At 37.3% G+C, this 24,328-nt stretch overlaps 1 protein-coding gene across 1 annotated transcript in view; it reads left to right on the top strand.

Moving 5' to 3' along the window:
- Positions 1-24,328, top strand: part of DENND6A (DENN domain containing 6A) — a 55,228-nt gene that overhangs the window by 15,429 nt on the left and 15,471 nt on the right. Inside the window, exons 2-11 of the mRNA XM_024746492.1 lie at positions 585-623; positions 724-766; positions 9,265-9,377; positions 11,567-11,647; positions 13,153-13,258; positions 13,863-13,942; positions 15,035-15,097; positions 15,912-15,967; positions 22,085-22,207; positions 22,693-22,788. Coding sequence (XP_024602260.1) covers positions 585-623; positions 724-766; positions 9,265-9,377; positions 11,567-11,647; positions 13,153-13,258; positions 13,863-13,942; positions 15,035-15,097; positions 15,912-15,967; positions 22,085-22,207; positions 22,693-22,788 — 800 coding nt within the window. The remainder of the gene's footprint in view (positions 1-584; positions 624-723; positions 767-9,264; positions 9,378-11,566; positions 11,648-13,152; positions 13,259-13,862; positions 13,943-15,034; positions 15,098-15,911; positions 15,968-22,084; positions 22,208-22,692; positions 22,789-24,328) is intronic.

Raw genomic sequence — 24,328 nt, 5'->3', positions numbered from 1 at the left:
AATTGGTAAATTATTCTTTTTAAAAAAATATTTATTTATTTATTTGGTTGCGCTGGGTCTTAGTTGCAGCACATGGGTTCCTTACTTGTGGCAGGCAGGCTCCTTTAGTTGCAGCTCGAGGGCTCCTTAGTTGTGGCTCACCGGCTCCCTAGTTGCAGCACATGGGCTTCCTAGTTGAGGCACGCAGGCTCCTTAGTTGCGGCTCACGGACTCCCTAGTTGTGGCATGCAAACTCTTAGTTGCAGCATGCCTGTGGGATCTAGTTCCCTGACTAGGGATAGAACCTGGGCCCCCTGCATTGGGAGCGCAGAGTCCTAAGCACTGCGCCACCAAGGAAGTCTCAAATTATTCTTGATAACTCAAAATTTCACCAATTTTTAGAGATAACTTTGAGTCAAAACTTTTTTGCCAACTGTAAATCCTCCTCAATTCTCCCAGCTTCTCCTGTGTTTCATTGTTAAATTTGTGAACTGTTTCTTAAACCAATTTGATCATAGCCAACTAGTATTTTAGAAGTACCTGCTAATGTTTACAATATATACTCCATATATTTGTCTAACAAAATTTAACTCTTCTTCTCCCAGGTAATTTATCCTCAACATTCCAAACTTACTGATAAAGAAGTAAGTAAAAATATTGCTCTATATAGTTTACTGTTTTATTTCTGTTTGTTTTTATTGGTGTATATATGTCAGCATATATAGTTTTTGTTTTCTTTTTCAGAAAACCAATATTTGCTATTTGTCTTTTCCAGATTCAAATTCAGGTAACTATTTTTCATGTGGTGTTTCTGTTGAATTTTATACTGAGAATACTGATTATACTCTTAATATATGAAAATTAATTGAAATAACATAGCAGAATGCAAACTCAATTTCATCCTAACAGATTAGTGATTTTGATTCCTACTTTTATGATCCTAGTCGTGTCTTACTTATTTTCGTTGGTTCAACTTTGAAAATAACTGTTATCTTGTAATGAGATAAAACATCATGGAGCCATAAACTGTTGAAATAATGAAGAGATTGAAAATCATCAACGCTGGTATGTTTGAGGATTTATATTAAGCAGTGTTCTTTTAGTTTAGGATTTGGGAGCTTGCCAAGAACTCTGTAAAAGCAGGGATTTAAAAAAAATCAGAGTAAACATGGTTATAAAGCATGGCCATCAATTATTTGCAATAGTTTATGGAGTTAGTATATATAAAGCATTTGAAATAGTGCTTGGGTATAGAAAGTACTTTATAAGTGTTTGCTATTATTATTAAGCTTGGTTTTGCTGGTCTCCTTCAAGTTCTTCCTTTGTGTGGTCCTATAAGTTGATATCTTTCAGGTTACCTTTTGTGTTTCACTTTGAAAATAATTTTTCAGGCTTACAGTGACCAGAACACTTAACTTCTTAGACCACACACTTAGAATCCCATGAAGCAAAGGCACTACAGTTCCCTTTCCTTTTGTGGTTACTTCTAATATACTGTTAATTTAGTTTAGACAATCTGACTTGGGAGACTTGACATTTTAGCTTTTTAAAGCATTTTCTCTTTTCCTTATAAATGCTTCCAGAATTTTTTCCTATAGTTTTGGAGCTCAGCTTTCATGAAATATGTTTAAAAAAAAAAAAGTTAAAAGGATGGCTTTGAGCGATCCCAGGACGGCTTTTGTTTTGACCTGGAATCATTGGAATCTTTTCACATGTTTTGCCTGTTAACGAGATAACGATACAGCGGTCTTATAGGATCTCCCCTTATTTAGGATAACGTTTGCCTTACAAAGTGCACACATGTAGTTCTGATTGTAGTGAGTATTGGATTGGACTTCCATGACTCACGGTCGGGTGAGTTGTGTGGATTACAGGATAAACTGCCTTCATGTGACTATACTGCACGCTCTTCTTCAGGTCATGGCTGGTTTTCATGGCTCTCTCCCTTTCACCTCTCTACATGAGCATCAAGACTAAGAAGTTAAAAAAAAAAAAAGACTAAGAAGTTAATTGTATGATGTCTGATAGTCTTTTTTGTTTCTAGTTTTGCAGTTAGTCTCTGTATGAGTCATTTTCTTATTGGAAGTTAAACTCAAGTGTAAATCTGTGTAAATGAGCATTTGTTCAGGGAATTCCCTGGCAGTCTAGGGGTTAGGACTCTGTGGGGCCAAAAAAAAAAACACCAATTTGTTCAGTATTTTAGGCATTTGAATGACCTACAGATGTTTTGTAATGCCTTTTTTATAAGCTGCATATCAAAGGAAGTGTGGTTCATTTTATTCAAAGTATGGTTGGTACTTAGAAGTAAAGTCAACAAAAGATCTTAAAAATAGACACCTTGCCATCTTAACAGAAGAATATTAATCTAGACAGCAAGAGACTATGCATTTATATGTATTTGAGATCACTGTTCTCAATTGTGATTATCCAAATAGTTTGTTTCATTTATGTGTTCATTAAATGGAAGTTGGGAATTAGTACTATGCTAACTTTGAAATGGATTTAATTTTTCCCAAGATAGCTTTATTGTTACAGAAGGTGCAGTAGAGCAGTCTTTAGGAAAGAATCATAACCTAGCTTTCGTTTCCATGGTGCACACTTAAAAAAAGTAAAACAACATTTAGACTCTATGGTAAGTTATACAGATAAAGAAGAATACTTTGGGGATTCCCAATGGGAGGATTTGCCAGTCCTCCACTTCCTCCACCCACTACCCACACACAACTTAGATACTGTGACTTTAGAAAAAAGTTTTGTTTTGTTTGTTTTTAGCTTTCAGCTTTTTGTTCCATTTGAATGGCTTTTATCTTTAGGAGCCTAAGTTTAAAGAATGTTTTCTCTCTAATAAATATTTGTCAGATATTTTTCTCGTTATTTACCATTAATATCATCTGGATATATGCATTCCTGAGTCTTAAGCTGTGATGGGTACCCAAGGACTGTAATCACTATGCTCTAAACAAGGCCAGAGAGAAAACTTAGCATTAGTAGAGAGAGTTTCAAGTGATGATGAATCCGAGGGAAATATCAATCCTTGTTGTGGATGGATTAGATGTGCAGATAATATTTGTCTCAACAGATTTTTTTCTATGTAAACAGCTGGGATGTCGTCATGTACTTTACACTTCCCGGTGGTGAAAGGAGTGCTTCTCACACTCATCTGTGTTGAAGGGCCATTTGGGTGTTTTAAGAATTTCCAATCTGTTGTGGACCGGTGCTTTTATAAAATGCTGTATACATGAATTATTAGAAAAATGAAAGGGAGAAAAACCAAAGAATACAAAATAAAAGTCCAAATTTGTCATGGCAATATCAAATCGCTATAAGGGTTTCTAAATGTGTATTCTCAGTTTGGGTATTTATTTTGTCATGTATTGTAACAAGAGTTTGTGGACTCGCATCACTCTATGGACTACACTTGGAGAAGTGTAGTCCCTGGTCTAAACTCCTGCTTCTCAGCGTTTCCAACTCTAATCACAGAGAGGGTGACTACATAGAGCTGAAGGCCAGGGATGGGGCTAGCTCTTAGGGTCTCATGTTTTATTTTAGTCTTACTCTGAACTGTTCTATAGCTGTTTTCCGCTAATATAAAAATACTCTGGGACTTCCCTGGTGGCGCAGTGGTTAAGAATCTACCTGCCAATGCAGGAGACACGGGTTTGAGCCCTGGTCCAGGAAGATCTCACATGCTGTGGAGCAACTAAGCCCATGCATCACAAATACTGAACCTGCACTCTAGAGCCCATGAACCACAACTACTGAGCCCAGGAGCCACAACTACTGAGCCCATGTGCCATAACTACTAAAGCCTATGCGCCTAGAGCCCATGCTCTGCAGCAAAGACAAGCCACCGCAATGAGAAACCTGTGCACCGCAATGAAGAGCAGCTCCCGCTCGCTGCAACTAGAGAAAGCTCACGTGCAGCAACGAAGACCCAACACAGCCATAAATAAATAAATAAATTTATTAAAAAAACAAAAACAAAACTGATCAAGGGTCTTCCCTGGTGGTGCAGTGGTTAAGACTCTGTGTTCCCAATGCAGGGGGCCCAGGCTCTATCCCTGGTCCAGGAACTAGATCCCACGTGCATGCCAAAACTAAGAGTTCTCATGCTGCAACTAAGGAGCTGGTGAGCTGCAACTAAGGAGCCCATGAGCTGCAACTAAGGAACCCGCCTGCCACAACTAAGGAGCCCACCTGCCAGAACTAAGACCTGACACAACCAAATAAATAAATTAATTTAAAAAAATAGTCTGAAGTTGTCTTTTCCCTTTAGAAGAAATATTTAAGCTTTTTTTCCCTCAAATCTCAAGTAATTTTTTAAAAATAAATTTATTTGTTTTTATTTTTGGCTGTGTTGGGTCTTTGTTGCTGCGCGTGGGCTTTCTCTAGTTATGGCGAGCGGGGGCTACTCTTCATTGCAGCGCGTGAGCTTCTCATTGTCATGGCTTCTCTTGTTGCAGAGCACGGGCTCTAGGCGCATGGGCTTCAGTAGTTGTGGCACATGGGCTCAGTAGTTGTGGCTCATGGGCTCTGGAGCGCAGGCTCAGTAGTTGTGGCGCATAGGCTTAGGTGCTCCATGGCATGTGAGATCTTGCCGGACCAGGGCTCGAACCTGTGTCCCCTGCATTGGCAGGTGGATTCTTAACCACTGGGCCACCAGGGAAGCCCCTCAAGTAATATATATTTTTGTTTTTTAAATTAATTTATTTTTGGCTGCATTGGGTCTTTGTTGGTGCGCGCGGGCTTCTCATTGCGGTTCCCACCTGCCAGAACTAAGACCTGACACAACCAAATAAATAAATTAATTTAAAAAAATAGTCTGAAGTTGTCTTTTCCCTTTAGAAGAAATATTTAAGCTTTTTTTCCCTCAAATCTCAAGTAATTTTTTTAAAATAAATTTATTTGTTTTTATTTTTGGCTGTGTTGGGTCTTTGTTGCTGCGCGTGGGCTTTCTCTAGTTATGGCGAGCGGGGGCTACTCTTCATTGCAGCGCGTGAGCTTCTCATTGTCATGGCTTCTCTTGTTGCAGAGCACGGGCTCTAGGCGCATGGGCTTCAGTAGTTGTGGCACACGGGCTCAGTAGTTGTGGCTCATGGGCTCTGGAGCGCAGGCTCAGTAGTTGTGGCGCATAGGCTTAGGTGCTCCGCGGCATGTGAGATCTTGCCGGACCAGGGCTCGAACCTGTGTCCCCTGCATTGGCAGGTGGATTCTTAACCACTGGGCCACCAGGGAAGCCCCTCAAGTAATATTTTTGATACAGGAAATTGTCTTCCGTTTATCTATAGCTTTGCAGTCTTGGTTTGATTGGCAGATGTAAAGGATAAAATCATCTGTGCCCTTGATAATTTTAAAATGGAGGAGAGCAGTTTGTGGCTTACTACATGGCATTCGCATAGGAGGAGCCATGAAACCAGTGAGTGTCCCAGAAACCAGTGAGTTCAGCAACTCCTCAGTTGGAGGGGTGCTTTTCAGGACTTCGTTTTCTAAGTGAAGAATAGAAGCTTTTGATCTGCTCCAGTTGGCAGTGACGTAGCATTTAAAAAAAAAAAACAAAACAGTTTTATTGAGATATAATTCACCCGTGTAAAATGTACAATTCAGTGATTTTTAGTACATTCAGAGTTGTGCAACTATTACCGAAGTCAATTTTAGAAAATTTTCATCACTGAAAAAGAAACTTCCTGCTCCAGTTTCCTCCTACCCACCTCTCCCCCTCAGCAACCACCTGTCTACTTTCTGTCTCTATGGATTTACCTATTCTGGATATTTCATATTAGTGGAAGTGGTGTTTTTGAAGTCCATTTTGACTTGAAAGAGCCAGTATGATGTAATGGTCAAGAGCACCAGCTCCAGGGTCAGATGTCATGGGCTCAAATTCTTGCTCTGCCATTTAGCAGATTTATTTCTTTGGATGATTACATAACTTTTATGTGCCTTGGTTTCCTCCTCGCAAACAGGACTAATAATGGGACCTACTTGAGAAGCATGAAGACCAAATGAGTTAATGTATCTAAAGTGTTTAGGACAGTGCCTGCCACAGAGTGAGCATTCAGTGAAATTGGTGCTCAATTCATGTACTGAAAGGGTGGAAAGTCACTTCTGAAAGCAGACAAAATAATGAAAATAATTTTGACCTGGGATTCTGTTTGATTTCTGTTGTAAGAACTTAGTTGTTTGGAAAAGGATGTTGGGGGAAGGTTACAGGAATTTTCTTGGTTTAAAAAGTGTTGGGTTATTAGTTCTGTTTTCTGGGCTCGTAAAGATTATCTTAGATTAATTAAAGTGGAACTTTTCCTCAAGCTGTGGGGGTTTGCTGAGCAAATTTGCTGTTTCCTTAATCCCTGCTGCTTTATCAGGGAAAGAGTTTATGTGGTTCTTAGTCAGAAGCCACGTGAAGGTGTATTTTCTTTGGAGAGCTGTCATTTAATCTTAAAATTTGTATAAATTCATCTTTATTCCTTGATTTATGTGAAGAAAAAATACTTTCCATTAAAGCTTTTTACCTTTTTTTTGGGTTTTGTTAATAATCAGAAAGCTATGGTGCACATAGCATAACTTTTAGGTCTTTTTGGATCTTTATATAGGTCTTTAGTTGTCTTAGTGAATACAGTGGGTAAGATGCTTGGAATTCAGTACAATCGTAGGTCAGTTGTGGAGACTTATTTTAGAATTATTGCATATTACTGCTGGAAGTGACTTTAGAGATTATTTTATGATGCCCCTTAACTTTTGTTTACAAGGAAATTGAGAACCTTGGGCGAAGTGACTTCTAGAAGGCTAATTATTGATGGACCTGGGACTAGATCCCATTGATTGTGGTTCCTTTTTCCTCAGATTATAACCTTTCCCTCATGGGCACAGTCATTTAACCATCTTTCATATGTAATCATTATACTGCTTATGTAGAGGTGCACTCTCCTGTTAAATAGGCAGATTGGATGGGTCATACTAACAAGGTAGATTTATTGTTGATGAGGTTGTAGGTTATCAGGATTGCCCTGCCCTCCACAGGTATCATTTTCTGCAAGACAAATGTAAATAACCTGGTTGCCAATCTGTAACACCTCTTTTCCTGTCCTGTTAATAGTGAGATCAGGATGGAGAACAAAGGTCTACCCAGATAAAGAGTTGGTTTTTCTTTAGTAACCTTTTGTGTGTGAGGGAACAGACTTCTGAAACATAAAATGGGAACCATTTACCTCACTTCACAAAGACACTATGGTTAAAGCCTTTTTGACCTGGTGGACTAGCTTCCTGACCAGTTCTGTACAGCTTGCAGGTACAGCTGGTCATCGGAAAGTTCTTACAGCATGCCCATGGTTTGGGAGTGGAGCCAGGGGTGGGTTGGGATTTAAGGCTGTGGGAGCTTCATTACTTTCTTTCCACAAAGCTCAGCATTCCTTACATTTTCCAGAGGCCATACATCTTTCTTAAAATCAGTTGCATTTTTTCTGCTACATCTTGCTATGTGTCTCAGAGAAATTAGTGTATACTTCTCAGTGGATCTTTCTGTCTTCTGAAGAGAAAAACTGAACCATCTGTATATAAATCTGTTGAACTAAAACAATGCTAGGAGTATTTTCCATTATCTCAGGTCTCATGTATTTTCCTTATTTTGAACCATCTGCTATGACAAGTAAAGAAACTGAACTGACTCACCCTCCAGTCCCCTTTGTTTCTTCCCTCCTCCACCAAAGAAATACTAGTTTCTATAAGTGCATTTAGGTATATGTACTGAGTTGCTTTTTAAAAAACTTAAACATAATATCAAGTTTCTGCTTCCTTTTTGAGAACTTGATGTGCTAAAGAAATATAAGTACTTCTGTGTGTAATAAAATCTTGAGCACATTTTGTATTTAATATAATCTCATTAGTTTTAAATACAGTAACTGGGAAGAATTTGAGTGACAGGCTACTTCTTGTGTCTTTCACTTTTTAGAGTATTTACAGTTTTTTGTAATTATTGCCTGACAGTTTAGGTAATATTTTAAGAGGTTTGCTAAAATGATTGAAGTTTAAAAACTTTATAATTAACATGATTAATATAGTAAGTCTATTACTTGGGCTCTTCCTGAGTCTGCTATGTTTTTGTTTTTTTAAAAAATTCTCATTGTGAAATATAAAACACATATAAGGTCAAGAAATAGAACTTTGCCAACACCGCAAAAGCCCCCTCATGTCTCTTCCCAAACAGTATTTCCCTCCCCCACACCTAAGGTAACCACTATCTTGATTCTTTTTTCTTTTCAATTTTTTACTTTTTATTAAAATTTTTTAAATATAATTTTTAAAGTTTGCCTTCCATTTACAGTTATTGCAAAATAATGGTTATATTCCTTGTGTTGTACAATAATCCTTGTAGCCTATCTCACACCCAGTAGTTTGTACCCCCCACTCCTCCACCCCTATATTGCCTGCCCCTCTGCCACTGGTAACCAACCATTAGTTCTCTATATCTGTGAATCTGCTTTTTTTGTTGTTAGTTTTGCTTAGTTTGTTGTATTTTTTAGATTCCACATGTAAGTGATATCATACATATGTCTTCCTCTGTTTGACTTATTTCACTTAGCATAATGCTCTCCAGGTCCATCCATGTTGCTGCAAATGGCAAAATTTTGTTCTTTTTTATGGCTGAGTAGTATTCCATTTGTGTGTGTGTGTGTGTGTGTGTGTGTGTGTATATCATATCATCTTTATCCATTCATCTGTTGATGGACACTTAGGTTGCTTCCATACCTTGGTAATTGTAAATAAATAAGGCTGCTATGAACATTGGGGTGCATGTATCTTTTCAAATCACTCTACTGATTCTTATAGTAATAAGATTCTTGCTTTTCTTTATAGTTTTATCACCCAACCATGTATTCCTAAACATTATTGTTTAGTTTGCCTGCTTTATTAAAAAAAAACAACTATGTAAATGGATTTGAACAATTTGTGTTCTTTTATATTTGGCTTCTTTTGCTCATAATTATGTTTGTGAATCAACATGACATGCACACAGTTTTCAACAAGTTTTAATTACATAGAGAAAATGGAATAGGAAAAACAGTAGAGGGACATAGGAGTTAAGATGCATAGTTTACTAATGGCTTTACCTTTAACCAGCAAAGATGGCTTAGAGCAAGTCGAACTGTCAGGATCTCTTTTTTCTTCTCTAAAGCATGATAGAATGTGTTTCAGTAATTGATAGGACCCCTTTAGCTCTAAGATGTGGTGAAACTGGATAAATAAATGTTATACTGTGCTGCCCTTAATTTCTCTCATTTTTGTTTTCATTAGGTTGCCTTGGAGATACCCAGTTTTGTTTTAGATTTCGACAGTCTTCTGGGAGGAGGGTGTCACTGCATTGTCTCCTGGATCAATTTGAGAAAGATTTACCAGTTTACTTAAAGGTTGGAAAAGTAGTAATAGAATAATGTCTATGTGAGAGGAAACTTTAGAACTCAGTTACTCAGTTACCTCTTATAGCATTCAGAAATATTGTGCTTTTGTTTTGTTACTGTATTATACTGCTGAATTTCCTGAGTCTAATTCATAAGGATTTAGCATGTGAGCGAAAGAGACTTTATAAAGTTACTATTCTTAAAACATAATGCCATTGTGAATTATAGAAATTAGAATGTTGAATTAATTTTCTTTCACGTGTTAAAACTCTGTTTAGATGTGGAAGCAGGGTGGTAGTATACCAGTAAATATCACCCAGAGTTGAAGATTCCCTGTGGTAATCCCTACCTGCTTTATAGTAGAATTATTGTTGTCTCTTTTTGATTTTTGAATAAGCTTTGGTTTATAGTTGTTGTTTATTAAAAACAATTTTAATAATTCAGATGATTCCTGAGTGTAGAATTTCTGTTTGGTACGTCATACTTTTATCTCTAACTACATGAAGAACATTTCCATCTGGATGTCCTATTAGCACATCCAATAAGAACTTGACATCTTTTGCCTAAAATAAGTATTTACAGCTTACCTTCTTGGTTCCACTAATGACAGGAATCCTCTTCCAGTTAGCAAAGATGTTACTTTTGAAATGTCTCTTATAGCCATCTTGTCCTTTTCATGACCATTTGCTATCACTAATAACATATTCTGTCAACTGCTGATAATAATAGCTACTACTTATTAGAGCTTTTTATGTTCTTGTCATTGTATCAATAAGCACATATTATCTTATTAATCCTCCCTATATTGTTCCAAAAGAGTTCCTTTTGCAAATGAAGGAATTGAGGGCTATTGAGGATAAAAATATTTGCCCAAAGACATCCATCTTCTGTCTTTTTCAGTGCAATATATCTTACACAGTGTTCCCAGCTAAAGTGTACATATATATTACATAAAATAAATAAAATCTAAAATGATTACTTATTGCTTAATGAATAAAGAGCTAATGATAGTAATATTTCCTGGTTCTCACTTTTTGGGCCTTCCAAAATAAAACCTTTGCCTTTCAAATTTCCAGCTTAATCTCCTTTCTATACATGTGCCATATATTAGCTAAACTGAACTGTATGCTTTTTCCTGAGGTAGCTTGTATTTTTCTATCTCTGCGTGGTTTTGCTCAAACTCTTGGCTGTCTAAACTTGAAATGTCTTTGTCTTTGTTTAAATCATATCCATCCTTCAATGCCCAACTCAAAACCAGCTGTCTCCGCAAAATACTGATCGCCATAGACAGAAGTAACCTCTTCCCCCTTGGCCTCTTGGTAACACTTTGTGCTTTTTTGCATGGTACCTGCCCTCCTATCACATACTAGTCATTTTTGTACTTTTCTTATCGCTTAGTTTGTGATCTCCTTAAGGAACTGTGTCTTACACATCTTTTTATCTTTTCTAACACAATGCCTTGTTCAAAGTAGGTAGTCAATAAATATTTGCTTAAAGAATAACAATCAAATAAGGAACTGGACCAGAGTTTATTCCATTAGGATATAAAAACTTTTAAGTTTTTTGGACCTTTCAAATTGTATGTTGATAAATATTCCAGTGTTTCATTATTGTTGGGTAAAAATATAACTGTCTATGTAAGATTCATATTGGCATTTAACTCCTTTTATTTTCTCTCTTGAAATTTTGCATTAGTATACCTTATAAGACTGATGCCTAACTCAGAATTGTAGGCAGAATTTTTTCAAAACTAAGTATAGCATTGGGGAAAACAGAATTTGATTGTTTTCCTAACTTCCATTAACTACCACAGATATGAATAAAGAACATAAACAGAGTAAGTTATAGGGGGTAAAATCTGACCTTAGTACTTTAGTTATGATTATTTCATCTGTGGGCAAGTTAGCAGGTTTTTATCTGCCAGTTATTGTCATGATTGTTGTTTGCATTGGTGGAAAAGCACAACTAGCTCTGTGTGTACCTCATATCTCAGTTCAAGTTTATAAAGGAACCTGCTTTTAATAAGGAAGGATGGCTATATATATATATATTTTTTTTTAATTTGTCACTTCTTTTATAGAAGGATCCTGCCTATTTTTATGGATATGTGTATTTTCGACAAGTTAACCTGCTTTTAATAAGGAAGGATGGCTATATATATATATATATTTTTTTTTAATTTGTCCCTTCTTTTATAGAAGGATCCTGCCTATTTTTATGGATATGTGTATTTTCGACAAGTTCGAGACAAAACGCTAAAAAGAGGCTACTTTCAGAAGGTAATTTTCATATACATTAACAGAAAAATATTTTTACATTGTGGTTAGAAGAATAGAAATTATTAGAATGAACAGTCTTTAAAGTGTTTGATATTTTATCTTTAAACATACTAGAATTTATATTTTATCTTTTTTTTTTTTAGATTGTAGACACCTGTCCTTAGTTTTTTTTGGCTGCATTGGGTCATTGTCGCTGCATGCGGGCTTTCTCTAGTTGGGGCGAGTGGGGGCTACTCTTTGTTGTGGTGCATGGGCTTCTCATTTTGGTGGCTTCTCTTGGAGCACGGTCTCTGGGCACGCGGGCTCAGTAGTTGCAGCACGCAGACCCTAGAGCGCACGGGCTTCAGTAGTTGTGGTGTGTGAGCTCAGTAGTTGCGGCGTGCGGACTCAAGGGTGTGCGGACTTCATTATTGTATTGTGCGGGCTCAGTAGTTGTGGCTCGCAGGCTCTAGAGCGCAGGCTCAGTAGTTGTGGCACATGGGCTTAGTTGCTCCGCGGCATGTGGGATCTTCCCGGACCAGGGATTGAACCCGTGTTCCCTGCGTTGGCAGGCGGATTCTTAACCACTGCGCCACAAGGGAAGTCCCTAGATTTTTAACTGCTATTGAATTTTGCCTTCCTGCTATCTCTGTACTAGATTCCTGACAGTAAGTTACAGTTATTGTATGAAACTGTCAAAACTCAGAAGAATCTGTTTAATTTTCACATTTTAGAATAAGGGAAAGAGTAAACAGATTGTAACATAGTTACAGCTAATAAAAGCCTGCAATATCTTTTTTTTGAAGAGCTAGTAAATATACTTGATCAACATCTTAGTCATTATTGTTCCCACTCTAAATGTACAATCTTTTTGTTTCTAAAGATATATATATATATAAATATCAATTAATTCCAATTTAATCCCAGCTAACAGGGACACACCTTTACCTTTTGTAACCAGAACATGCCCTGACCACTAATTGATGCTTAATGGAAAGATAAAAAGTAGTTTTCAAGAAAATAGATTTTTAAAAAGTCAGCATAATCTATATCTGAAGTGGTCACAAACTATAAAGTCACAATTTCTAAGAATGTGGCTAAAACCATTGAACTCTAAAATATAACAGTCATAGGTCTTAGTCAGAAAAAGCATCACAATTTGCGCTTTCCTTTTTAGGAAGAGTTTACCTAGCTAATTCCTAATATTGCTTTGCTGACAGCAGTAGTAGCCAGGCTTTGGAATTATCCATGACATTAGTTTGTTTATAGGAAATTCTTTTTCCTGCATAGCAGGAAAATCTGTGAATGTGTCTTTATGCTCTTAAAATGTAGTAATAAGGTTAAACTTCTGGTGTTCTGCCACTATAGTTTTATGTTTCTTTTAACCATCTACTGTAAAAAGCCTTTTTATTTTAAAATCCACACTTTTCGCTGAATTTGGCTTGTTAGTAATTGATTATATAAGAAATGGCAAACTAAAATTATAATCATTAAGAAATTAAACATTGTTTCTTTTTTCCCTCCAGTCCTTGGTTTTGATCAGCAAACTACCTTATATTCATTTTTTTCACACTGTGCTCAAACAGATAGCACCAGAGTATTTTGAAAAGAATGAACCTTATTTGGAAGCAGGTAAGTTAAACATTGTGTGAGTTAGGTACCTTTATGAAGGAGTTTTAAATTTTTTACTGGAAATGAATGAAAAAAAATTAGTTAAGAATTTTAAGGACTATAAAGTAGGAGAGAGAGGTAAAACAATTCTTCTGGCATACTTACCTACAAACACCAAAGATCCTATCTTTTATTTCTCCTTTTGCAGCATGGATGATGCCTATTTTTTAGGATAATAATAAACAAATATTGAGTTGCCAATTCTGATACTCAGAGTACTGTTAAACAGAAATCCTTATGTCACTCAATACAGAGAGAAGACATCTGCTAGGTGGTGTGCTTTTGTAGCTAATTTTAGTAGTAATAAATGAGTAGGAAAACTCCCTTTAAACTTATTCTGTTGCTTTCAAAACATGTATTAACCAATTTATATCCTAGAACATAGATGTATATCTGGTGAAATATAAGATATTTTCAGTACTTTTGCCTTTTATCTTCCATCCTTCCCAGTGTATTTTTTCTGCTATATAGAAAGCATAAAGTGGAGTTCTAACTTCTAATGTTCCATTTTTAATATTTTAATATTTCCACTTATACTAAAGAAATATTTTACTATATTTTTCAGCTTGTAATGATGTTGATCGATGGCCTGCACCAATGCCAGGGAAAACATTACATCTGCCTATTATGGGGGTAGTAATGAAGGTAATAATAGCTTATATTTCATTTGTCTCCTTTTTTAGGAAGCTCACACATGAATTTTGCTTTTTAACTTCCTAATAACATTCAGTCCTGTTGTTGCTTTCACTTGTCATTGATGTGAGGGGTTACAAAGACACTGCAATTTATCCTGCTGCACAGAACCATTAGTCACACAACTCCAGGGGTCACCAGTCCCATTTTCATCCTGTAGAGTTTACATGATGCTGTCATTCTTATACAATGCATGTGAATGTAAATGCCACCTCCTAGAATTGTGCAACTTCATGGCCCTCCAGAAATGGATGGTATTGCAGAACACTTGTAGAATTGAGTATGAGTTAGTAAAATTTAAAAGAAATTAGGAAAGCCATTGGTTCTTAGTCGTTTTTTTTTTTTTTTTTAATACAGCAGGTCATTGGTTCTTAGTCTTAAGTGATTTTTTTAATGTGTATTTTCAGACCAACATGTCCATCCCAGGGTATTGTTCTCTACTAAGGTTTTTTTTTAATACAATGAATTAGCATTTTGCTCTCAGGCTTTGTATGAATGTGCTGTAAGTGCTTTTGCAGTTCATTTTCAAGTTGAACTTATTTTTGGCAATGTTCTCTCTTTAGATGTGCTCATTTCTGTAGGACCTCTGTTCTGTTTTTTCCATGGGAAATCATCAAAAGTAGGTCTGGGTTGAGAGTTCTCATGGTTCCCTGTGAGATTTATCCCATAGTTTGGCAAGCTTGAGAGGGTGTGTTTGGGTGTGTGTACATTAATGAAGCAAAGATTGGAACAATAAACAGGAAGTGGTATGTAGTTGATGTCCTTTTCTGTTTTTCAGCACGTTTGCTTCTCAGTGGGTTAGTGATTTCTGTGTGTATGGGAATGTGGAGACCTTGGTTCACTTACCTTCTGTTGTGACTAAAAATAAATATGACTTTAGTTTTTAATCTGACATAAGTATTTTGTTTTTATGGCTTTTTAGGCATTGTTGAGTGTACCTTTTTAGCATCAGGATAGAGTGCTTCTGATGCCTCATTATAGCAGGACTCGCAAGTTATAGAAAGGTCATTCTTTTGTAGCCAAAGTTAATTTCTTCTCTTTTAGGTACGGATTCCCACATGTCATGACAAGCCTGGGACAACTCAAATAGTGCAGTTAACTCAGCAGGTAGTGTGCTACTGTGGTAGAATAATCCAGCATATATAGTCTCTTTAACAGAAATTTTAAACTAGCAAATGTAGAATTTCTTGGGTTTATGATTCATTTCTGAATATCACTGAAATATCCCATTAAATAATTTTTAATGAATTTATAATAAGCTTCATAACAAAAAAAAGCTTCCTATTTTCCGATTTTTTTTTCTTGTTCTTTCTCTAGTAGACACTGGAGAACTCAGAATTTATACTGTAATTGTGAGGACAAGGAGAAAATTAGCTTTTGAAAAAGATTAAACAAGGTTTAATTCTAGCAAAACCTATTATCTTAGAAGAGTGGTCAACAGACTTCTGGTTTTAGGAAACTTAATCAAAAGGATTCTGTAGTTATAATTGCCCTTCATTTCCCCCAAAGTTACATTTGTTCATGGGTGGGGATGAATTTTTCATTTGAAACGATTTAACTGGTACATTAGCACTCCCATTGTCCTTTGAATTAAATAAAAATGGAGAGCAATAGGAAAACAAATTTTGCCTGTTATATATGTCAACTGGTATTATGGTAGTATTCATACAGTTGAGAATTAATCTAACATCTGACCACTGGATTAATGTTTTATCGGTGGAATCTATGTAGTCCTTGACCTGCTGTGTTAGGGGAGACTGTTAAGACCCATTCTCTTTGCAGCTGCTTCTGGAGGAAGAGACTCTTAGAAGACAGGGCAACATGGCTGATTGATTATGAATAGATAGGCATATTATAAAAGTCAGTTTCTGGCAATTTTGGTGACATCTTGTCTATTTTTTTTTTCTTTTTTATCTCTTAGGGAGACACACATATATCTGTTATTTTACCTACTGTTCATGAGGTGGATCTTTTCAGGTAAAGACTAAAAAATTTTGTTAACTGCTTTGTCTCATTTGCTTTATGATATTGTTGTTAATTTCTTTAGAAAGTGAATATTCCTATATAAAATGTGGAAAAACCTGGAAGAAAATAGTCATGTTTCACATGTTGTAAATCAGTGGTTCATCCCTGACTGCATGTCAGTTGCTTTGACTACTAGGGAAATTTGGATATGGATTGGGTATTACATGGTAGACACAAATTATTTTTGTTTGGTTGGGTGTGAGAATGGTAAATAAATAATTTTTTTCTAGGGATGGCCTTTTTTGGGGAGTTGGGGGGAGTGGGTTGAGAGCATAAAGGCATGATACTCCAGAATGGGAATATAAAAGTGGTGCTAAAAGAAGACTGTGATTTCCCTACAAACCCCTCATTTTAGTAATTCTACACTGCCGTTAATTTGATATATGCCACCAATATCTATTAAAGGTTTCCTCTCTTGAATATTTAATACTTACCTCCCCCCAATAAAAACTACTTTGTGTAACAGATATTACTAGTGTAATACAGAGGTTTCAGAGAATGCTTCATCTTGCAATTGTACTTCCTATCTGTTTGTGCCCTTGCTGATAGATAACATTACTATACTTCAGAGAAAAACTAATTTGCAACTTTGATGCCTTAAGGGCATCCCACTATTAAAGTCAGTTGGTCAGATGTTTCCATATAGGTCTTTTCCATTTTTCCTTTGCTTATTTTAAAATTATAAATATACATATATAATATATATAAATTATATATTTTAAAAATTATAAATATACATATATAATATATATAAATTATATATTTTAAAAATTATACATATATACTGTACTGATCACTTTTCTGTAAATTTATGATTATTTCAAAATTTTACATATATAAATATTTATATAAAGTTTATGTATCTGTATAAAATTTTGAAACAATCACAGATTTTACAGAAAAGTGGTCAGTATAGTAAACTTTTTTTTCCTAGAACCATTTGATGGTAAGTTGGAGACCTGATGCCCCATCTTCCCTTAATACTTTAGTGTCTGTTTCCTACAAGTAAGGACTCAATGCAACCATAAAAATTGGGAAGTTAACATTGATAAATTAATACCATCTAATACTAAGACCACATTCAAATGTGTCCAGTTGTCACAATAATATCTAGTTCAGAACTGTCTGTTGCATTTAGATGTCATGTCTGTTTACTCTCAGTCTGGAATAGCTCCTCAGTCTTCCTTTCATGGCCCTGACATTCTTGTGGATTACAGGACAGTTATTTTACAGGAAATCCCTCAGCTTGGGTTTGTCTGGGATTTACTCATAATAAGATTCAGGCTCTGTATCTTTGGCCAGGAGGTAGCACACAAGGTTGGCTTGCCTCATTGTTGATAATGTTCACTTTGATCTCTTTATTAGTGTGGTGTTCTCCAAGCTTCTCCATTGATAAATTATTCTTTTTCCTTTTGTAGTTAAATATTTTGTGAGGAGATACGTTGTGAGGAGATACGTTGAAACTATACGTTGAAACTATGAAACTATTTATTGTTGTGTAATAAGTTACCCCAATACTTAGAAGTTTGAAAGAACAAACATTGTTTCACACAGTTTCTGAGAGTTAGGAATCTGGGGACTGCTCAGTTGGATGGTTCTAGTTCTAGATCTCTTGTGAGGTTGCAGTCAAGATGTCAGCTGAGGTTTTAGTCAGTTGGACAAGTGGGGCTGGAGGGTCTGCTTCCCTAGAAAGCTACTTTAGCTGTTGGCTGGTGGTCACAGTTCCTTGTGACTGTTGGCAGGAGACCTTCATTTCCAGCCATGTGGACATTTCCAAAGGACCGCTTAGATTTTCTCACAACATTCAGCAGGTGATCTGAGAGAAAGCTGAAGTCACAATGTCTTTTATGACTCAGGCTTCAAAGTTGTATATTATTGGGACTTACCTGGAAGTCGAGTGGTTAGGACTCTGCACTTCCACTGTATGGGGCGCGGGTTTGATCCTTGGTCGGGGAACTAAGATCCCACATGCCACACGGTTGGGGTGACCTCGGAGCACAAAAAGACCTCCGAGTGATTAAAGCTTAGGCCCACTAGCCAAAGCATAATATCACTTATTGATCCAAAAATTGATCAACGGAACAAGTTACCCTAGGGATAACAGCGCAATCCTATTCTAGAGTCCATATTGACAATAGGGTTTATGACCTCGATGTTGGATCAGGACACCTCAATGGTGTAACCGCTATTAAAGGTTCATTTGTTCAACGATTATTGAAAAAAAAGTTGTATATTATTGCTTTAATTTACTCTGTTCATTAAGTGCAAGCCACTAACCCAGCCCACCTAAGAGGGTGAGAAATAGGCTCAGTGCTTTAAAAGGAGTGTCAAAGAATTTGTAGAAATATTTTAAAACATTGCACCATGTATGTATATCTGTATGGATTTTTGGTTTCTTGTTTTATTCAACAGGTTATTAAAATCCATTATTCTCATCAGTTTTTGATGTTCAAATTGTCCCCAGTTTGGCCAGTGAGGATCCATTTCAAGCTGGCCTCTGTTTTTCTTTTTTTGTCATATCCTTTTCATTCTTGAAACACTAACTTGTTTGTTCCAGGCTTATCTTTTTTTTTTCTAACTAAAAAAATTGATATATAATTCACATACATAATATTCACTCTTTCAAAGTATACAGTTCAGTTGTTTTTAATATATTCACAGAGTTGTGCAACCATTACTACTGTCTAGTTCCAGAATATTTTCATCACTCAAAAAGTAACCCTGTACCCCATTAGCAGTTAGTCCCCATGGCCTCTTCCCCGCAGCCCCTAGTAACCACTAATCCACTTTGTCTCTTTGGATTTGTCTATTCTAGGCATATCATATGGATAGAATCATACAATGTGTGACCTTTTATGTCTACCTTCTTTCACTGAGCATACTATTTTCATGGTTTATCCATGCAGTAGCATGAATCATTACTTCATTCTTTTTATGGCTGTATAGTATTCCATTGTATGGATATACCACATCCATTAATCCATTGAAGGACATTTGGATGGTTTCCACTTTTTGGCTGTTATGTATAATGCTGTTGTGAACATTTGTATATAAGCCTTTGTGTGGACATATGTTTTCAGTTCTGTTGGGTTCCAAGATTATCTTGTATTTTCTCTTCCCCAGCCCTGGAATCAGCTACTTAGTAGAGAACAGGATTTAGAAGTCAAGATCTGGGCACTAGTTGTGCTCCTTGCTAAGGGAATATCCCTCTCAGTGGACAGAGCTAAGGAAAATATGTATCTGTAAATGCATGTATATATACACACTCATATATAGTATTTAAACACTTTTACATACATATTTATTTCTATATCCATATATATTGAAAACTATAAAGTCACACCAATACCCCTAATTCTAGTGCAGCATGACAGGGTTCACTCTACTTTTTTCCCTTTTCATATTTGTATTTCTTTTCTCTGACAGAGGAGCTACATCCTATTATCCTTGATTCAGTTACTTATTTGATCAGCCCATGTTAGTAACCAATTTCTCGTCTCTGCTGCAACATTCTTCTCTGAGCAAATGCCTTTCTTATCCTTCTTGGGCTCTGAAACTGCCCACGTGGCTGCTCTTCTTCATGGACACCCTCCTTACCCTGCTTAGGCCCTGCTCCATGCCTGATTGACCCCCCACGTGGTTCCCCTCTTGCCCCAGTCAGGCTTCTATACCCCACGTTAGGCCACCTCTCTATGTGGATGCCATACTCACCCTGTCGTGCTCTGACTCCCAATGCCAAGCCAGCCCCCACGTGGATCCCTCCTTTCCCTACTTGTGCTTCTACACCTTACTGCAGGCCACCCCTCCATATGTTCACCCTCATTCCTCTTCTCTGACATCCCACCATGGACAGCCTCCTCAGCCCACTCTGGCTCTGACCCTCTGCACCTGCTGCCCCTCCATGCCCCTCACAATTCCTGGGCTCTGTCACCCCAAATCAGATCACCTCCACACATGCACACCTTTCTCACTACATTAGGGTTCCAACACCCCCACGACAAGCCACCCCCTCCACATGGATGTCTGCCTTATCTCACACAAGCCCTGATACGCTCTTCAGGCCAACAGGGCTCTCTTTCCCTCTTGGCAGAGATGCCTACCATGCACTGTGTTTTGCTGTAGGATTGAATTGTTTAAGAAGGAAGGAGGAAGAGCTCCTTCGCCTTATCCTTGAACTGTTTATTGTTTTTATTTTTGGTTTTTTGCCCTTCCTTCACATTTCTCTTCTTGCCTTTGAATAGTTAAAATGAACTTTCCCTAATTTCCATCTCACAAATTTGTTTCATATTTTTACACTTAAAAGTTACTTGTATTTTTTTCCTTTTCTTTCTTGTGTGTGTATGTTTTCAGGTAGGTAGATTGGTTACTTTTTTTTTTTTTAACATTTACTTTATTTATTTGGTTGCACCAGATCTTAGTTGCAGCAGGCGGCATCCTTAGCTGCGGCATGTGTGCTCCTTAGTTGCGGCCAGCAGGCTCCTTAGTTGTGGCTTGCCAGCTCCTTAGTTGTGGCATGTGAACTCCTAGTTGCAGCAGGCATGTGGGATCAAGTTCCCTGACCAGGGATTGAACCCGGGCCCCCTGCATTGGGAGCACAGAGTCTTAACCACTGTGCCACCAGGAAAGTCCTGTGGTTATGATTTTTATAAATAGATAATGTAGTTTTTTTTCCCTCTAATCTACTAGGAAAAATTTTGACCCTACTAGGAGGAAATTACTAAATAAGTAAAAGTTATCAAATTAGGCTAGATAATTACCAGAGTTTTGTCCTATAGGCTTCTGCCTAATTCCAGGGCTACTGTAAAAATATGCAACATTTCTGTAGGGGGAGGATCTGCTTAGGAAAGCATTCTGTCGTTTGGTGTTAGAACACCTCCTTGTGATTTGTTTTCCTCATTCTTTAATATTGAAAGCATTGGCTTTGAAATTAAGTACATCCAGTAAACATCCTTTGGAAAATTAATTTTTCTTGCTTCCTTCAAAATAGAGTAGAAATTCAAATGTAACAGCAATATTGATAAACTAGATATACTATATGGTACAATAATTTAATAATTATTTTATATGCTTTTATCGTTTGTTAGCCATTCTATGTGTCAATATATTACATTTAATTTTGTAAAACTTGGAACAGGTAAAATTGCTATATATTTTTGTGTGGATAAAAGGAACTTATATCTATGTGCATCACCATATTATTATTATTTTTTTTTTTTGCCTGCGTTGGTTCTTCATTGCTGTACGTGGGCTTTGTCTAGTTGCAGTGAGCGGGGCTTACTCTTCGTTGCAGTGCACGGGCTTCTCATTGCGGTGGCTTCTCTTGTTGCGGAGCTCGGGCTGTAGGCGCGTGGGCTTACAGTAGTTGTGGCTCACGGGCTCTAGAGCGCAGGCTCAGTAGTTGTGGAGCATGGGCTTAGTTGCTCCGCGGCATGTGGGATCTTCCCGGACCAGGGCTCGAACCCGTGTTCCCTGCATTGGGAGGCGGATTCTTTTTTTTTTTAATTTTTTATTTATTTATTTATTTATTTTTGGCTGCGTTGAGTCTTTGTTGCTGCGCACGGGCTTTCTCTAGTCGAGGCGAGCAGGGGGCTACTCTTTGTTGCAGTGCGCAGGCTTTTCATTGCAGTGGCTTCTCTCGTTGCGGAGCACAGGCTCTAGGCGCTCGGGCTTCAGTAGTTGTGGCTCACGGGCTCTAGAGCACAGGCTCAGTAGTTGTGGCACACGGGCCCAGTCGCTCCGTGACATGTGGGAATCTTCCCGGACCAGGGCTTGAACCCATGTCCCCTGCATTGGCAGGCAGATTCCCAGCCACTGCGCCACCAGGGAAGCCCCTGGGAGGCGGATTCTTAACCACTGCGCCACCAGGGAAGCCTGACAGGTGGATTCTTAACCACTGCACCACCAGGGAAGTCCACATCACCATATTCTAAATGAATTTGTATATCAGGTCAAGGTACACATAGCTGGAAGAATTGTATCAATGTGAAGTTTTTAGAATGATTATATGGGAACTTAAAAAAAACAGGGATGGATAAATAACAGTGTCTCTGCTGCATAAACACCTTTCAGGTGTTTCTGCCCAGTTTTCCTTCATAGTCAGATGCTTTGGGAGCTGGTGCTGTTGGGTGAGCCCCTCGTGGTCATGGCACCGTCACCATCAGAGTCGTCAGAGACTGTATTGGCACTTGTTAAGTGAGTATATTTGGTTCCTCATGGTGATAGTTGCAACAGTTTACCACCTGTGATATGTTTGCACACTCATTGTATTATCTACACAATAATCCTGTAAGAAGGTAGTGCTCATTATAGCACCATTTATTGATGAGAAAATTAATTCAGATTCCATGTTTTTGTTTTTCTGGGCAATAAGCACATTCATCCACTTACATAAAGTTAGCACCTGATAAAAATCAGTTGTGTGAATGGTCAGTGTCTAGTAAAAGGTATGTAGCTAATGAATGATAGAGCCAGAATTTCACCCCGTCTTCTGCCCCAAATCCAGTGTGTTTTTGGTATGCCATCTACATTACATTTTTCCATTTGTCTTTCTAGTTTCCTTAAATGAGTTATAGATAGATGATCCCAGTGGGGTAAACTCTGTGTTTAGATATTTCATAGTTATTGAGTAGGGCCTTTAATTTCTGTCCTTTGTTTTACATGTTATTCTTGCTCTACAGCTGTATTTCTCCATTAAAGTACTTCAGTGATTTCCGACCTTATTTCACTATTCATGATAGTGAATTCAAAGAATATACCACCCGTACTCAAGCCCCGTGAGTAAACAAAATAACTTTTATTGACCAAGCATTACCTTTATAACCAAATTATGTAGAATTATTTTTGGTAATAATTGAAAAGTTTAAATTTTGAACTTATTGGCAGATTGATTTTATAAAGGAAGCTTTGAGGAGCTGCTGGTAATAATTTCACATTTCAAGAGTCATTATCCTATTTTCTTTGAATGATCTTATTAGTGGAAGCTATATTGTCTTCCGCTAATTAATAGCTAATTCCTCTAATTTAATAGCTATCTGACTACTTTTACTTCTATCTTTGTTCTTTACTTCAGGACCCCTTATAGCATCAGTTATCTCTTCTTGCTCTGTAACTTCCTTTTCCTTCTCCCTCTTCACTGAATCAGCATATAAACATATAAAGATTCTTCCCAATCTGTAAAAGGGGAAGAAATATCTTACCTTTCCCCTTTAGTTCCTGCTCTGTTGTTCACCTTCTTTTCATAGCTGTTTCTAGAATAACAACAAAAATTTCCATTTACCCTCTCCACTTCTTGGTTTCCTGGTTGCTTCTCAGTTCGTTGCAGGTTGATTTCTTCATCTCTGCTGAAGTTCTTGCCAAAGTCATCAAGACCTTTCTCACTGCCTTGAACCTGTGGGCACATTATTGCCCTGTTTTTCCTGCCTTCCCTTTCTTGTAACACTTACTCTATTGACGTTGAAAACATTTTAATCTTTGGTACCGTCTCACCTGGCTGGCTGGTGGTGCATCTCAGTCTCCTGTGCAGACTTCTTTTTCTCTGCCAACCCCTTAAATGTTGGTGTTCTCCAGTATTGTGTTCTGGGTTCTGATTTCAGACTGATATTTCGTTCTGTACAGTCTTATCTGTACCCACAGTCTCTGTTAACACCTATATACTGATGACTGAAATTTATCTTCCTAGTTCAAATCTTTGCAAGGTCTCGACCTCTGTCCAGGTTTTTGTTGTTGTTTTTTTATCGTATTGCCACCTGGACATCTTAATGGCACCCAAAATTAAACATGTTCAAACTGAATTCTTTTTGTCTCCTTCTCTTCTTCCCTAGTTCCATGCCTCTTCCTACTTCATGAATGGTGCTTCTTTTCACTTAGTTATCAAAAACCTAAATTGTCATAAATTTCTCGTTCTTAATGTGCTCCACGTGAAGTTTTACCAAATTCTGTCAATTCAACATCCTAAAATATCTCTCATAACATTTGTTATCTTCTTTCCAGAGCTCTCTTCCTAGTCTTACTACCTCCAGTCTTTCTCGTATTTGCTGTTGCTTTTCCCAAACCTCTTCCCCTTTTTGCAGAGCATCTTCCAAATTTCCCCCAGAGTGATCTTTCTAGTAAGTACATTTTTGTTCATGTAGCATTCCTCCACTCAGTTCTCTAGTAGCTTCTGTTTGCCTACAAGATAACATCTAAATTTCTTAGCATATTAAGTTGGTACTGAATCATCTGGCCAGCATCTGCCCGTCTGCTTTCATTTCTGACTACTCATTCTTCCTGCTTTGTGCTCTAGGAATGCTGAACTATACGTAGTTTTACAAACAG

The sequence above is a fragment of the Neophocaena asiaeorientalis genome, unplaced genomic scaffold (assembly GCF_003031525.2).
Source record: "Neophocaena asiaeorientalis asiaeorientalis breed wild unplaced genomic scaffold, Neophocaena_asiaeorientalis_V1.1 scaffold251, whole genome shotgun sequence".
NCBI lineage: Eukaryota > Metazoa > Chordata > Mammalia > Artiodactyla > Phocoenidae > Neophocaena > Neophocaena asiaeorientalis.
This window is presented reverse-complemented; position numbering and strand designations above follow the sequence as displayed.